Genomic DNA, 17,437 nt, shown 5'->3' with positions numbered 1-17,437 from the left:
TTTAAGGACCCAGCTTTAGGATCACCCCATCCTATCCTACGGCAGAACAAGCTTGGATCTCACTAATGTTTTTTCAGGGAACACAGAGAAGCTTGCAAGTAATGTCTTATTTCTGAACAACCACCCTGAAAACAGGGTTGGAGAGCCCAGGCTGGCTGGTTTAATGATTCACCTCTTGGTTGGCCACCCAAAAACCAGAGATGCAGACACCGAGGCTCTGCTGTAAATTATTCTTGCCACCTCAACCTGATTAGATTCCATCTCAGAACATGAACCAGGATCTCACAACCCTGATCTCATAACCTATGAGATTAGAGTCCCACGATGAGAGTCCCACCTTAGGTGGGACTTGGTCTGCTGATGTGGGGCTTAAAACTAGCTCACTCTCAGTGCTGCAGAGCCAGACCAGCAAGTGTAAGGACAAGAAACAGCAAACAAAGATCTTTGTTCTTTGTTGTCAGGAGAGTCTTAACCCCATCTGCTGAACTGCACAGGCAGGGGTTTGGGTCACAAAGTCCCACAGGACACACAGCAACACCCAGAGTGCAAAAAGGTCTTGTTGTGAGCAGGAGCAGAGCACTACCTGTGGCCGTGTGCTGCTGAGTGGCTGAAGCAGTTCATGTCCTCGTGGAGTGACGATGACATCCCGTTGACTTCCAGCATGCTCAGCAGTGGATCAGCGCCCCTGCTGAGCAGCAGGCTGACCAGCTCATAATTCCCTGGGGAAAAAGGACAGGAACATCAGCATGGTCCCTCTGTGGAAGCACAAAACACAGGACTGGCCACAGGCAGGACTCCCTGGCTCCGTTCCCATTAGAGGGAGTAGGGAGTGGTGGCAGGACATCCAGCACTGGGTGTCACTGGGAGAGGAAGAGGCCTTTTTTATCCTTTCCATAAAGCTTGGAACAGAGCAAGCCAGCCACTCCTCTTCATAAAAGCACAAAGATAACAGAGAAAGAAACAAAAGGAAAAAAACTAAAACCACTTTGAGGTGAGAAGTGTTGACAAACAAGGCCAGCACAGACTCGTTCTGAGAATGTTCAGCTCCTGACAGCCCGCTATAAGAAATGCAGAATTTTTACCAGCATTTAATAAACTAATAAACCAAATGTCTTTATATAACAGTTATTTTTCCTCAGGCTGAATGGAAACTTGTTAATTTTTCACATCTGGGTGTTGCTTAGGCCCACAGACATGCCCAGACTAGACAGTTTATGTTTCTTGACAGTGCTGAGTGAAGGAGTTGGTGCCATCAGCTCTGCTGTGCAGGCTCTGGGGAGAAGTCAAGAGTGGGACAAGATAAAACAGATACTTGGGGCCCATCAGGCTGGTGGCAGGAAGAGATGGAGAGTGCTGAGGCCACAGGGAGCTCACCTGCAGCTGAGGCCAGCTGGAGGGGGGTCTCAGCATAGTTGTCCTCCCCAGTGTTCACGGCAGAGCCTTCCACGTGGGCACCAGCATCCAGGAGCAGCTGCAAGGGCACAGGAAAGACAGGGAGTTGGGAAAAGAGCAGTTCAGAAGGACCAAGCAGCCAGGGCTGGGTGTTAGAAAGGAGAACCAGTGGGCTCAGAGTGAGGAGGGCCCATCTGGAGAGCACCTCCTCCTTTTTTAATCTCCTTTATGGTCGTGGCTGTGCAATTGGAATCTCCAACCCCAAAGGGCTCTGCAATCAGAGCAGGAAGTCCATCCTAGCTCCATGCTGTGCACAGGAAGCATGGTTCCCCCAGGGAATTACCAGGCTGGTCATAGCTCTGGAGCCTGTGTAGGGAGGCCTGGCAGCTGCAGGACTGTCACACAGAACCTGCTTTCACTGAGCTGCTGTGAGGGGAAGAGCCCCCTCCAAGTGAAGGGGAGAAGGTGCCAATATGATGGGGATGTTTTATGGCCAGGTGGGGCTGGCAGAAGGCTCTGGAAAAACCAGAGCAGGGCTGGCAGGGGCTGGCAGGGAGGATCAGCCCTGTGTGTGTGTATCCATCAGGATATTCCATGCTTCCACGACTGTGGGCACTGCAGTGCACAACAGGAGCTTTGATTCACTTGGCTTCATCTCCTGGGAGAATCAAACTCGTATCTCACACATAAATTAAGGCTGTCCAACCTCTGGAATACCAAAGGCTGCCTGGGCAGTTTGCCAGGTGGAATCTAATCTTTATAATTATGTACAAATGTACACAAACAAAAGATGAGTGTGTGCAGCCTCCATTTACTTACATCTTTTTTTTTTTTTTTTTTTTAATTTTATTCCTTCCCTTTGAGCAGAAGGTAAATTAAATTCAACAGCAATTGATTGTCTGCTGTGATCAGTTTTTCATTCCCCTGGAAGTCTGGGTAGCATTTCTGGGGCTCCACCCCATCCTGCTGCCCCCTGTGATAATTCCACAAAAAAGGGAGCAGGGAGGATGCCACAGGCTCAAATCCCACAACAGCTTAAGTCTTGCTCATGCAGTTCTCAAGGATTATGAAGGAAGTTACAGATGATTTGCTGCCATTAAAGCAGACATCAGCACACACTGGATTTCTGCATGTAAATTTATAAACCAATTAATATCTACTGTTATAAAGCTCCCGATCAAACAGCCAACCTGCAACGACTCCACGTGAAGCACAAGTTTATTTAAAACTAAAGAAATGATTGTGCAGCATTGTTTTAGGAGCAGTGAACAACACTAAAACCAAAGAAAAATACAGAAACACGCTGTGCTTTGTTATCAAAGCCTTACTAGGAATTATGTCACCAATTTTCATTCTCCTTGTTTTAAACAGCAGGCAGTTTTTTCACTGGTGTTTAGGAGGCTCAGGAAGGCTGGGAACAAGGGCTCCCAGGGCTGCATTTCAGTGCCCTGTGCCTCCTGGAAGGATTCCTGGCTGGAATCTCACCTGTACCACGGAGATGTGGCCGTGCAGCACAGCGAAGGTGAGCGCAGTCCAGTGCCGGCTGTCGGGATGCACCGAGGGGTATCGTGGAGAGCCACTGGGCACCTGGAGCAGGGAAGCAGCACTCATTACCCACTGCAGCCTGCCTGCCTTCCTCCCCTGCCTTCTACAGAACCAGCCTCTTCCTCTGTGAGTGACAGACCCAGGGAACGGGGACTTGGGCCACTTAGAGAACACTGTGACCACCACTCGCTCTGCCCCATCCCCTGGGACTTTTAATGGGCTCCCTGGTTTCTCCCTGTGGCAGTTCCTTCCCTCCCCCTCCCCTGCCCATTAGACTTGCCAGTGCCAATCCTAATTGGAGCCACTGAGTACTCCAAGGGGTTTGGAAGGTTTTCTCCCCCCTCCCAAATCCCTGAAGTGATGGTTTTTGGGAGAAATGCTTGCTTGAAGCTTCAGGACTGAAGCCTTCAGTTGCTAGGAGAGATTTCAGAGCTCCTGTTAGTTTACAGCTCGGTAGTTATGGGCAGAGGGTTACTCACTGGTATATCTAAATTTGCTCCAGCATCTATAAGCATTTGGACCATGGCTTCATCTCCAGCAGCACAGGCGTACATGAGGGGGGTCATACCCTTCAGAAAGGAAACAAAAAATAAAAACAAAAACAAAGTTATCTTTCTATCCCTACCAACAGTGACACTGTCATGGACACAGCCAGTTTGAATCTTAACCTACAAAGTGTGTGTAGGGACAGCATACATGTATTTATAAAGCATTTCTGATTTCTGTGCCGAGTGGACACAACTGATACTGGGAAATGAACCTGGACAAAACATCACTGGACAAGGCTGAAAGAACACAAAAAGGATCACTGAAAATCCTAGCCCTGTATTGTCCACAACTCTCCAGCTTTCCCAAGGCTGCCAACAAAGAAATGCCATTTCTTGGCTCATTTGTAGCCAAATGAACTGAAGGCAGAAAGCAACACAAAAATACAGACGATGAATTTATTTGGCAACTTCTCCCCATTGCTAAAATCCTATTTGCCTCAATATTTCAGCATTTCAATCCCATAAATCTCCCTCCCTCTACTTAACCAGCAAACCATGACGGCTCAGAGATGAATTATGAGAAAAATGAGCCTTACTTATAGAGCTCATTCCTGAAGTAGCCAAGGACAGAAAGGAAATGGCCTGGTAAAATCCATTCCTGCTCACATCCCACAGCTTTCCTGCCCCCTCCCCTTAATTATTGCAGGCATTTGAATTTTTTACAGGCAGCATCTCTGCAGCTCAGTGTGCAATAACAGAGCTTCATCCTTAATGGAGCTGCACTGTAAAATGGAATTACATCTCTCACACAGGAATTCTGCTCTTGACTCTGTAAAGGTGTCTTTTCAAAGCAGCCACAACTCCCAGCTTCCTGCTTTGGGGCACTTCCATTGGTGAGGATATTTCTGGGTGAGATATTCTGGCTTCTGTGGGGCTTGGGAGACTCCACACTCATTATAAACTGAGAACTCAAATCACGGGTCTGCAGGCACAAACCCCAGTCAGGGCTCTAAAACTTGTATAGACTTACACTATCCTTTTTTAAATTTTGAATGTTAGCTTTGCACTTCCTTCTTGCTCCTTGCAAAGAAAAGAAGAGACTGTTCTCCTAAACATCTCCAATCCCCTGAAACCAGGGTGCTTGTTGGTCCCCATCAGAACTGAATACAGGGTCCTGCTCCAAACTCACGTTTCTGAGGGCATGTTCTGAGTTCTTTTCCACAGATTTCCATGTACACAGATGGGCAAGTGGGTCTGAACATCCTGGACATGCTCACACCCTGGGAGTAGTCAAAATCTCAGCCTGGATCTAAAACCTTTGTATTAAATTATCCATCAGCTCTATCATACCCAAGTCAGATTTCCCAAGTTTGGGCACCTGGCTTTGTCTTTCTGTTTTCCAAAGGGAGCAAAACAAGCCGGTGGCAAAGTCCAGCTTTGGCTTCCTGTTCCAGCTATGGCAGAGCTCCTTCTCAGAACTTGGATTTAACTCTGCCTGGGGTGGGCAGTGCCACGCAGGCACTTGCTTGCACACAAAGCTGAGTTGCTCCAGAGTCAAGTGGAGAATTTCCAAGAAACAATGTCTTCAGAGGGGGCCTATCCTGCCCTTTTTGTTGGTGCCAAAACATTTTCTGAGGGCCAAAGACACAGAGCTGCCCCTCTCACAGCAGGGCAGGCAAGAGGATCCCACCCACAGGATAAGACATCAGTGAGTGACAGCAGAAACTCCTCAGCCTTCCCGAGGAGCTGCACACAGGAGCCTCTGTGCTGACAAAAGCCAGACAGCTCCCAGTTTGCTGGCTGTGTGAGAGGTAGAGGACATTGTGCAGCAAGAAGTGACAGTCCTGGCACCAGTGTCTGAGGTGTTGGGGCACAGTGGCTCATAATAGAAATCACAAAATAATATTTGAGAGATTGAGTGGCCTCTGGGCTACAGGAACTGCAAAAGCTTATTTTAAAAAATATAAAGAGAAAGTGGGAAACCTTTATAATATAAATCTGCAACCTCAGTCACTTTACTGAAGTGAATATCTACGATGAGATACCCATCCCAGTGACCACAAAGCTCCTGGTACTGGACCTGTAAATAAGGCAACTACACACCCAGATATGTCCAGGAGCAGCTTCTGCTATTTGTGTATACATTCACACTTCCCTTAAAACTGTAGGATGGTGGGAAGTGCTTTGGAAGATGTGACAGGTTCAGAGCTGGGTCTGAAATGTTACTGCAGTAAAATGCTGGCAGTGAGAAAACCTCTCTACCTGAACACAAGCCCTTCCCACTGCTCAATATCCTCTAGTTCCAGAGATGTGACAGCTCATTCTCCTCGCTGTGACAGCTGTAACGAGTGTTTATTTAGGAGAGGTCGCTTTCCCCCCCCTTTTTTTAAATTAAAAGCTAATTCCATGCATTGAATGATATCCCAGAGGACAGACTCTGCTGTTACTTGATGGGACTGACAGCATGAGCAGAAGCAGCCAGAGACTCCCAAGACTATCAAATCCCTGTGGTTCAGAGTAGCTGAGCAGGGAACAGTTAAAAATGGATAAACAGACACATCAGCATGAGGGACTATGAGCAAATCTAACACTGACTGACACCAGGCCACTGGGGCAGGGCCCTCAGTGTTGTGTCTTGTATTCCAAACTGCTCTGAGCCCGAAAGCCATGAGACAAAAACACCTTTTGGTCACTCCTCACTAACCCAGCCGGGATTTGGGCTGTTGAGACAGAGGAGAGTGTCACTGGAAAAGAAAGCACTTTGCTTTGACATCCTCTCAGCACGTATCAGACTTTCCATTCACTGCCCCTGTGTTAACCTGCCTGCCATCAGTGCCTGAGACAGCCCATCCAAAGAAGAACAGACATTCCAGCTGATAAACAATTCACTCCAGGCTCTAATGGGGTTGTTTTTTTGGAGGGGTGGCATGACAGTGGGGTGGGGACGTATTTTTCTGTGTTTTAAGGGATGCATTTTCAGCCTAAACCACAAGCTAGAATTAGAAAACCCTTGGAGAGGCAACAAACACGACCTGGTATTGATCTGCCACGTGGAAAGGAAGGAGGGAGCTGCTGATGCAGGGGGTTTTGGGGCGGTGAGGGTTTGTTCTGTGGCACACCTGATCATCCATGGTGTTCACCCCGTCGGGGCCCAGTGCATCGATGGCCTGGTTGATCAGATCCGTCCTCCCGCAGTTCAGCATGCGGAAGCCCAGGTCCTGCTGGAATTTCTCAGTAGCAGCTTTAGCATCCAGTCTCCTGAAGGAGCTGAAGCAGCATTCAGGTCTGTGAAAGACAATAGAATTCCTGGATGGTGCCCATACCATAAAAAAATTTATGGATCCTTAGTCTTTTCTGGGCAAAAAATATATCAAAATTTTTTTTAAGTACTAAAGTTAGGCAGAGAACACCCTCAACACTTTTCCAGCAACACACTTGAAGGAAATGTTTTAACATTTCTATGAGGATCCACTAAATCCTTATCCTTTAGATAACTATCAGGACAACTTTTCAACTTTTATGTCATCTGGAAGGAGCCCAGGGATTACTGTAAATCCTCTGGCTGTCTGCTCAGGCTCTTCTGAATTCCAGACCTGGAAATGTGTCTCCTTCACTGAAGGATCACTTCCCAGCTGGAGGCTGGCACTGGGAGCTCAGCCCTTTGATGTTATTTTGGGGTGAATGCCTTCCACAGTACCTGCCTGGTTTCCAGCACAGGCTCTTGAGCAACCTCTCAGTGAGTGAGATATCAGCCTGCCAGTTCCTCTGATAAATGAGATGCTTTCAGCACAGCCATCCTCCTCTGGAGAGCCTGGACAGCCTGCCAGAGGAACAGGCCACTCATCACCTCACAGAAGATTCAGGATGAATCTCTCATAAAATCCTACCATAATCTTGTTCTAACTGGTATCACAATTTACAGTGTTACCCAGAATAACATGTAATTACTTTATACAATAGTGAGAAGAAAGAAAAAAAGAAGAATTATGTAAAAAAAAAAAAAAGTGAAATAAAATTACTCCACTTGAAATCTAGTGAACTTCAAAAAAACAAAGGTTTTTGAAGATATGGAACTTGCCTTTGCACATTGTTCCTATCCTACAGCAAGTCAGGAATAAATAAATAAATAAATAATTAAACAAACAAACCAGTTTCAAGACCTTCTTTCCCCCTGAACATGCTGGATACAAAATAACTGCTTTAAAGGATCAAAAAATGCAATCTGGAATTAACTTTTTTTTTTGCTAGTTTAGATCTTTCATTCAAGCTATCTTATAAAGCAAAGAATAATTTTGTAATTAAGTCTGAGGCACAGAAAAACCCTGAACCCAAATACTTGCATTTCATATTTAACTTTCAGAAAGACAAAAAAATCTTTCTGCCCCAGCTGCAGAGTTTGGCCAAAGCTCCTTTATCTCTGGAAGTACCAGAAAGTTAAACATGTATCGCTTGTGCAGCACAGAGAGATCTGGCTTGTGGGAAATGTAGTGAAAGTGTGACCCTGAGATTAGCTCCATGGTTACAGCATGGTGCCAATTCTTAAGAGTTGAACTTGATGATCCTTGTGGGTCCCTTCCAGCTAGGAATATTCTGTGCCTGAGCACTGGCAGCTCCCACCTGTGGCCTGGGCTGCGGCATTTCCAGCACTGGAGGGACTGATAAGAGACTAAGCGAGCTGAGCTACAGCCCACAGAGGGGACTTTCTGAATTTGTCACCTCTTTTGGAGCAGCAAGAGGTTTTGCTGTTTAATATTGCCCATTTTTGTGCTGGTGATTGGCCAGCACCGAACCCACCCCACGAATTGGCACATTGGCCGGGAAATCTCAACTTGGCGAGCCAAAACCACTAGAGGAAAGTTTTAAGAAGCTCCAAGGACCAGAGGAGCTCCCCAAAGCTGAGCCCACGTACTTGAGCTGGCGTGGCTCGCAGTCCAGCCCCGGCAGGAGCAGCCTGGCCGTCTGCCTGATGTCGTCGCTGTCCACGGTCAGGCTGCGGCGGTGCTCGGCGTAGGTGATGGCCACGCGCATCCACTCCATCAGCGGCGGCAGCAGCATGAAGGGGCTGTGGAGGGAGGGCAGAAATCCATTAGGGAACAAGGGCTGGGGCTGCAGGGCACTTTGTGGGTTCCTGGGTGTGCAAGGGGGAGCCTGGCACGGATAAAGGAAACTGGACTGTAAGGTCACAGTCGCTCAGCCTCGGTCACCCGAACAGTTTATGTAATAGCTGTGTCTGTTATTCTAAATAACCCATAGGCACAGGATTATTTATTATTTATTATTATTTTTACACTCCTCCACTAGGAACGCTACAAATATCCTTGACTGTTTGCAACTTCAAACCTTGATAAATTCAGTCCTGCCTCCATTAATCTTCACATTACTGCCATCCCCACGACTTTTTGCATTTTGCCTTTCTTATGCAGAGCTCAGTTATGCCCACCTGACCCTCAGCTTTGCTCCCCTGAGTCTCCAGACCACAGAACTGGTGGAAGAATGAAGTTTTACTCAATATGAAGGGCTGCAAGGCAATAAAGGAATATAAATTAGGTAATAACAGCAGCACCAGCTCGTGATTAGCTCCCCTTACTCCTGCTGTAAGAATGAACACAGCACTGAGATTACACATTAATGTATAGTTACCATAATACTCTCATACACAACACATCTCATCTACCCTCTCAATATACAGCCAGACTGATCTATTTTGCTTGATTTTTCCCCAAGGATACCTGCCACCCCAGTGGAAGGCTTGGAAGTGCTGGCTGTAATGAAAACACCTCTCCCATTCCCAGAAACGACTTCATTAACGCTGTGGAAAAAGGAAAAAAAAAAACCAAACCAAAAACCTGTGCCATTTAACCATTCAAAAGAAATGAACTGAGGGGAGAAAGGATCAATTCCTTTACAAAGTTCAGAGAGAAAAATATATATATGAGGGAATATGAACTGATTTGGGCATTAATGAAAGCAGTTGAAGTCATGAAAGGCATTTTTCAAAGCTGTGCCTGTGTACATGTGTGAGGGCAGGAAGAGGGAGCTGCACCAATCCCGTTAGAAACCATTTATTCATAATGGGATTTACAAGCACAACTCCCTTTATCACGACTTTGAACACCCTTCAGGCTGGAATAACTCCACTCTGTAAAAATATGTTCTGTTCTCATTTTCCCAGTTGCAAGGTGCACCCTGAAACGCTGCCACTATCACTCTACACACACCCCCACCATTTTTCCCTCTTCTACTCTTCTTCCTTTTCTTCTGAGTTGTGAAACAGCTTCTACAAAACCAGAGGTGTTTTAAGCACCGGATCCTGGCTTGCCCAGGGCCAGGGTGTTTCTAACAGGACACTGACTTTCTCCTGTTACCAGTTCACTTTTCTGCCAAAGAATCAGAATATCAGGGTTGCTGATATTGCAACAATCACCACTTTAAGAACCATCCAGCAGCTCATCCTTCCCAAGACTTTCTGAAAGGGATGGGATGAATCATTCCAGCTCATCCAATTCAGAGCTGATTGACCTCCCCAAGGGAAGAGCAGGAATTGTCCACAGGCATTTGGGAGATGCCTTTAAGCAAATTCTCTGCTCCAGAGACTTTCAGCTCTTATCCAGCCTGGAAAAGAGCCATTCACACTTTTTGAATGCAGGTACTTAAGAGAGGAGCCAAAATAATTATTTATCTTTTCTATGTACTCTGCAGAGCCTCTAGCATGGAATTCCAAGTTCCACAGAGGTGGTGAGGGCAGAGAGGTGGGCCAGGGAGGCCAAAAGCATCAAAACTAAATACAGAATTAAATTATATTTAGATTGGGGACGCTCAGGAGCACTGGAAAAGCTCATCTTACAAGAGATTCCATCTGCCACCTTTTGTGGTAAACAAAGCTTTAGGCCACATCCCAGCTTCCCTGACACTCCCATGGTGGGAACACCGCTGGGCAGGAGCCCTGATCAAACTCTGGTGACTGACTCAAGGCCTGGGCAGCCAGAACCTATGGTCAGCCAGCAGCAAATGCCACAGAGTCTGCACCAGAAATAACACCTATCGTGAAGGAATTTCCACTCTGCAAAAAATCCACATGTGCCAAGGTTATAAATGGCTTCCACACAAGCAGACCTTGGATGTGGAAAACTTGCTTTGGGAGGAATAGCAAGAAGAAAAACTTTTTTTTCCCCCTTCTGTTTCTTTTTTTAATCTCAACAGATTTTTTTCCAAAGGCTTTAAAAGTGACAGCTCAGACTGCCTGGTTCTCCTTGTGTACAAAGGGGAGCAGACATTGGAATGCAAAAAGCAGTGTCAGGAAGGATGTTCTCATCCCTCTGTCCTGATTTTCCAAACCCCACTGCTGGCATTGCTGTGCAAATTGGATAAATCATTCTTTATTATTCATTATTCTATCGAGGGTCACTATAATCTCTTCAATTTTGCTGAAAAAACTTTGTTTCTCTGCAAAATTTTTAGCTTGAAGATGAGCTTCTTACTCTTTTCCCCTGCTTTTATTCAATTATTTCCTTTCTCCCAACTTGGCCACGCTCTGGGAACAGCTTTATCTTCCTTTGCTCACTGACACTCCACCAGATAAGCAGCATTATCCCAGGATTGAAGCAGAAAGAAGAGGTGCAGTTCAGCTGAATCAAACACCAACACTGGGTCACGTCGCACTAAGAAAATAAATGAAATTACTCATTTCCTAGAAAATAAAATGCCGTTCTCAACCCTGTGGCCCTTAACCTGGGCATCCATCTTCCCCCAAGGAATCACTGATCATTTCACAGTCTGCAGCAGGGGAAGGGGGGTAAACCTTAGTGGAAAATTAACTGGGAGATGCTGCAAGCTAAAGAATTAATTTCTGTCTCTGCGCTCTTGCCTGTGCCATGTTCTGCCTGGTGCCATTTTCCTCTGGTCTTCCTGACATTTAGAAGCGTTTGCAGCTCATTAAATTCCACACATGAAGTGATCCAGCCTTGGGAAGCTGTCATATTCCAGCAGCAGCTCGCTGGGGACACAGACCCTCAGTTTTCTTGGAAGCACAATGCCACCATGGCTTTTTCCCGTTTTTTTTGCCATTAAGTTGTTTTGGAGGGATGCCAGTGTGAACTGAGAATGTGCACAGGACTGGGAAGTGGAATAGGAACTGCTCCTCTTCTGTACACCTTGTGAAGGATCACACTGATGTCTGATACTGTCATGGGCTGTCAATATTGCACCCATAAGTTCTCTGAAATTCCCTCCATCTGGAATTGGACAGCCACTCCCGAGGGGATCACCTTGGAGCTGGGTGAGAGTGCTCTGAGAAAGAACAGACTTTATTATGGGCTTTCCCCCTTCCTTTGAGCTAAACCACATTGTTTTATTTATACATAGCTGAGGAGGCCAAGCAGCTTTTGGCAGAGAATTTACAGCAAGTTTTAGGATAACTTTTTCCTGGAAAAGGTGTTTTCATTAGAATGGCTTTGGACATGACTGGCATGTGGAGAGCACATGCAGCAGCATCTGAGAAGGAGCTGTGGGATCATAGACTTTCAGGGATGTCCATCACAAAGAAATCTTTCCCAAAGTGGGCTCTTCTGGGGATTTCTAGGAGCACTGGGATCAAGATATTTTGGCAAAGGGAAGTTAATTGTATGCAAAAAGGAAAGCACTCCAGAGGAGTTAGAAAATTACATCATCCATCCCCTGCTTTGAGCATCTGCTAACTCAGGTGAAGACAGTGGGGTTTCCCACAAAAACAGCCATTCTATCACATTCCTTCCCCCTGGCTGTGCCCCCAGGAGGATTCAGTGACAAGACTGGTGAAAAATCACAGTCATAGAATGGTTTAGGGTGGAGAAAGCTCATCCTGTTCCAACCCCCCTGCCATGGGCAGGGACACCTTCCACTAGCCCAGGCTGCTCAGAGCCCCTTCCAACTGGAGGGAAAAAGAAGGAATAAATAATTTTCCCTGTTGCCCCACCTTTTCTCTATTTTTCACTGCCTTCTGCTCTGCTACAGCAAAACAAAGCAGGAGCCAACAGTGACAGCAACAGCAAGAAAGAAAAACCTTGTTCCTCTAAACAAGGCTCTCCTTCTTCTAAAGTGGGAAAGAAAATCCTGTCCTAATGGAAGCAGGTGGGAATGGCAAAATTCACCTCCCTCCTGGCAGCCTGAGCAGGGCCTGAGCTGCACAGGCACAGTCTCCATCCTGCCTGTGCCCAGGCCTTCTAAATGGTCTGAGTGAACTAAAGCATGTGGAGATCTCACAATATTCATGGTCAGAGTGGAGGGACCCATGGTAACCCCCATATTTTACTTACAGGAACTACACAGAGGCTCCTGCAGAGAAGAATCCCAAATCTTTAAAGATCAGTGTGAGTTTTTGCAAGGGACTAAAAAATGAAAAGGGAAGGTTTTCAGTACAGTGAGCTAATATTTGAATTTATTGCTGGAATCAAATTCTATGGCTCAAAATCACTCAGATGGAAAAATCCCAAGGATGGCAACAGAGTCAAAAAGAAATTAGAGTGAAGTCTCATTACTTGGAGAAGGGAAAAGATTCTGAGGCAAGACAGAGTATCCAAAACTCAAACCATGGCACACTGATGTGGAAAATAGTGGCATATTTACAATTTGGATTCTCAAACACTAAAACCTCTCTTCAAGCAGCAGGGAGGAAAAAAATGTATCTTAGAGTATGTAATTATATGTGAATAAAATAACAACAGAGATGTTGATTTAGAAGAAACACAAAATTGTTGCTCCAAAATACAACCAGCTTCACACAGGAGCTATTCCTCACAGATTCAAAAGTATTTCACAAAATTTCAAGAACTTCCCACATTTACAGGAGAAAAAATAGGAATTACCATGCTGGGCCCTATTCAAGGATCATCTTAACATGTGCAACATCTTTCAAGGCAGACAGTCCAGATCCTTACAGAAAAGGAAGAAGAAATTTAACCACATCCAACTGACCCCAAAAAGTGTTCTTCTGACTTCCCTTAAAACAATGACTGGCTCACATCTCAGAAGATAAGAGTTCTCAAATTTTAGTGGATCGTTATCAAGTTACTAAGGCCTTGGCTTGGCTATGCCATGAGTTTAGAGAGTTATCCTGCAGTCAAGACACTAATGGAATGAAAGCCATCTGGTTAATATTATATTTATTGGGATCCTTTCTCCACTGAATCTGCCTTCAGAGTTTCCTCTTTATATACAGAATATAAAATGGTACAAGAGTAGTTTAAATCTAGAACTGGCAGCTCTGATCCTTCTTCCCACAGACAGAAATAACACCTTTTCCATCCTTTGCAAACCACACTTAAAAATAAGGTGCAGCCTCAGACAGGTTTTACTTCATGTTGCTACAAATCAAAGGAAAAATTAAATTTGAGTTCACTAAAAAAATAACATGAAGTAATCATTGGGAACTCACTATGAAACTTAAAAAGAGCTCTCAAGTCTATGGTTTATTTATTGTAATCACATTTTACAAACCTTACTTTACCAACAGGGAAAAGATTTCATTTTCAGGCTGGAAACAAGCACTGGTGCTGCTCTGGAATGTGCCATGTGTCTCATTAGAAAAACATATTTGCAACATCTGCAAAGCTGAGGCAGGAGGAAGGTTTCTAGAGAGGCAGAAAATAATGAAAACCAACTTCAAATGTATACAGTTGTTAAGAGGCAGATAAACATACATGATAGTTTAACTATGACAATATGGTCACAGTTATGGGGTCAAGATGTGACAGATTTCCATCTGTCCCCCCAGCCCCACACGGAGCTGTTGGAGCCCTGATGGACATGGAGGAAATGCAGAGGAAGGAAAATCACCAATCCTGCTCCTGCTGCGGCTCCCAACTCCTCAGTGCCCTAAAGCTCCTCATTAGGTGAAAACTACAGCAAACAATTTGGGGGATGAACTATTCTTCCATGTGTCTGGACCTAATTGCAGTCCTGACCTCAGGGAACACGGAGTGAGTCCAGTGGAGGCCATGGAGATGCTCCAAGGTCTGGAACACTCGATCTCTGCAGCCAGCCTGGGAGAGCGGGCATTGCTCAGCCTGGATGAGAGAAGGCTCCAGGGAGCACCTAAAGGGGCTCCTGGAGACCTGGTGAGGGACTTGGGACCTGACAGGACAAGAGGGAATGGCTTCCCACTGCCAGAGGGCAGGGACAGATGGGATACTGGGAAAGAATTGTTGCCTGTGAGGGTGGGGAGGCCCTGGAAGAGATTCCCAGAGAAGCTGTGACTGCCCCATCCCTGGAAGTGTCCAAGGCCAGGTTGGATAGGGCTTGGAGCAACCTGGGCTAGAGGGAGGTGTCCCTGCCCATGGCAGTGTGGTGGGACAAGATCACTTTTAAGGCCTCTTTTAACCCAAACCATCCCATTATCCTGATTCCATGATTAATCCAACAGTGGCTCTGGCCAGGCCATCTACATCAGATCCAGGCCTTTCCCAACTCCTACAAAAAAGTGACTGCTCTGGTTTGCAAGCACAAAACACCTTCCAGACAAGATCCAACCAGTGCAACATGCGGAGTCCTGGTGGCCAGGACTCGCCCTGAGGAATCTGACCCAGGAAAACCTTGCCATGCCCAACAATTCCAGCAGCAAAGGAAAAAACTGGTACATTTTGGAGCAGGACAGAGGCACAATTTAAACGCATGAAAGGAATGAGCCTGTAGCTGCACGTTAGGTGATAGTCAGAGATAAACACGGGCAGAGAGCCAGAGTGGGGTGTCTGCTATTCTTGGATCAGCCTTGATCCTGTGGGCAGAAAAACCAAGCAGCAACTCCTACGGTGCATTCCAGCAGCTACACTGGCAAACTAACAAAAACAAAACAAAACCAAATCAAAAACAAAACAAAAAAATATCCCAAACTACCTGCAAGCAGATTTACCAGGGGTCAGCTGGTTCTTCACTACCCACAGCCCAGACTCCTCCTTCCCCAATTTTATTTGCCCATTACACATTATTCCCAGCAGCAGGAGCAGGATTGAGACAGCAGCCCTTTTAGTTATTATTTCAATCTGATTTGCCAATGTGCATATGTTAAAAGCATATGCCGGCTCTGGAGCCAAACCCAATGTGCCAGATTCAATCACTGAACTGGTTTTCAGGGCCCACTTGTAAAATCCTGACACGGAGCGTTGCCACGCTCTTGAAAACTGCCCGGAGCTCCCCAGTTAGAGCTGGGTGAGCAAAGAGCCAGGAGGAGAAATGTTTTTTTTCTGCAGTTCTGGAACACTGAAAGCTGTTCAATTAATTATAGCTGGAAAAGTTTGTTCTGTTAAACAAAGACAATTCTTACCGAAGCAAAGGGGTTTTCACAATAAACAGGGAAAGCTTTCCCATTTACATCCCAGCACGAGCCAAAACCTAATTAGTGTTTCAAATAAGACATTTTAAACTACAGAATACTGGTATCTAGAGGCAAAACATTTCAGGGTTAAAAAGATGATTCTAAGATGTTTCTTCCCTTTTCAGGACTAAGAAAAAGTTGATGAAACCACTGTTTTTGTACAGACTTGACTGATGTGGCATTCCTGTGCCACGTCACACTCCTGTGAGCAGGGACACTGTGTGTCATCAGTCACCCCACTGCTGATGTCAGTGCTTTCTTCATGAAAATCCAAGAAATCTTTTGGCTTTTCACTTTCCTAGAATCTGAGATGTTCCAGGAATTAATTTAGCATAAAGGCACTAAGAACACACCAACACATGCGGGTTTGCAGCTCTCTTAGGTGAAATAATGCAATGTGTGCTCTAAAATCAGGTACCCACTCCACCCAATAATGTAATTTAAGAGTCCATTTGCTTAAATAAAGGGTATTCAAAGCCCAGGGGTGTAGCATTTGTGAATGAACGGACAGGACTTTTCTAATAGTGCCATGTAAGACACAAAATCTGCCATTAATCAAAGTTCAGAAGGAGAAGTAACATCACTGATCAAATAGATGCCACTGTGGCATTTTTAAAGTTTTAAATTATTATTTTGCAGGAAGACATCACTCTGTCCTAAAGGCAAACTGCTCAATGAACACATTTCACCTAAATCTTCAAGAAGCTTCTGCTCTGCTCCTCAGTTCTTGTCTTGAAACACTGAAGAGTTGCTGTGCAGAATGAAGAGAAAATTCCAGTGGTGAATTAATTTGTTTCTGCTTTTTAGTGGAAAGCATAGAGTTCCATGTTTGCATTTTGCCTTAAAAAACTGAATAAACACCACCATGTAAAGTTACAGATATGAGAAATACAAGCAACAGACGTGTCCTGAATTTAAAGAAAACAACTGTTGCAATGAAGTCTTTCTATGCCAGTCAAGAAATCATCTTAATCATCCTGTTCTTCCATTTTGTGTTTAAGACTGTGAAATCTCCTAATTTCAAACTCTTTTTATGGTTCTATCTCTGGGATTTTTATGATCCTATCAATGGGCATCATCACTGAACCTAAGCAGCACTGGGAATGGCAGACACAACAGCTTAACTCTGGGATTCTGGTAGGTGGATTTAGTTGGCCAAGTTCAAATTCTTTCAGTTTTCAAATATCCTAAATTTAGAGCACGCATGCACTACATTTCAACATTTGGAGCTTCTCAGCAGATGCCACAAATTCCAGCTATTAAGTCTGCTTTTAGTGCCAGCAGTGCTGCTGAGCAGCCTCTTGCTTTGCCTGCTACAGTGTATGAACTTCTACTGAATCTCAAATGAGAGTAACTATAATTATTCAAACCTCAATATATGGATGCAGGAGATCTTTCAGCAGGTCACAGCTTGGCCTAACCAAGAGCAATGCTGACAGGACACATGGAAAAAAAGCTCTTACCCTGACACCCTGAGGATGCTGTGGTCAAATACCAACACAAACAGGAGGCCAGAGGCATAACCAATGCCCTCCTACAAAGCAACTTGTCAAATTACCAGAGTTTCATATCTATTTCTCATGGACTGTGAACTACAGAGTTGCGGATTTTGTGCCCAGATGGCAAATGCCTGAGTAAGACACCAGCAATATTTGTTTACACCCCGACA

General features: G+C 45.3%; 1 protein-coding gene across 1 annotated transcript in view; it reads right to left on the bottom strand.

Annotated features, from left to right (window-relative positions):
• The window catches only part of ABTB2 (ankyrin repeat and BTB domain containing 2), a 111,385-nt gene that overhangs the window by 8,057 nt on the left and 85,891 nt on the right, over positions 1-17,437 (bottom strand). The window contains exons 4-9 of the mRNA XM_058025945.1: positions 8,335-8,487; positions 6,545-6,710; positions 3,417-3,506; positions 2,878-2,979; positions 1,375-1,471; positions 584-719 (exon numbers count right to left, since the gene is read on the bottom strand). Coding sequence (XP_057881928.1) covers positions 584-719; positions 1,375-1,471; positions 2,878-2,979; positions 3,417-3,506; positions 6,545-6,710; positions 8,335-8,487 — 744 coding nt within the window. The remainder of the gene's footprint in view (positions 1-583; positions 720-1,374; positions 1,472-2,877; positions 2,980-3,416; positions 3,507-6,544; positions 6,711-8,334; positions 8,488-17,437) is intronic.

The sequence above is a fragment of the Melospiza georgiana genome, chromosome 6 (assembly GCF_028018845.1).
Source record: "Melospiza georgiana isolate bMelGeo1 chromosome 6, bMelGeo1.pri, whole genome shotgun sequence".
Lineage (NCBI taxonomy): Eukaryota > Metazoa > Chordata > Aves > Passeriformes > Passerellidae > Melospiza > Melospiza georgiana.
The sequence above is the reverse complement of the archived record's forward strand: the minus strand, read 5'-3'. Positions and strand labels throughout refer to the sequence as shown.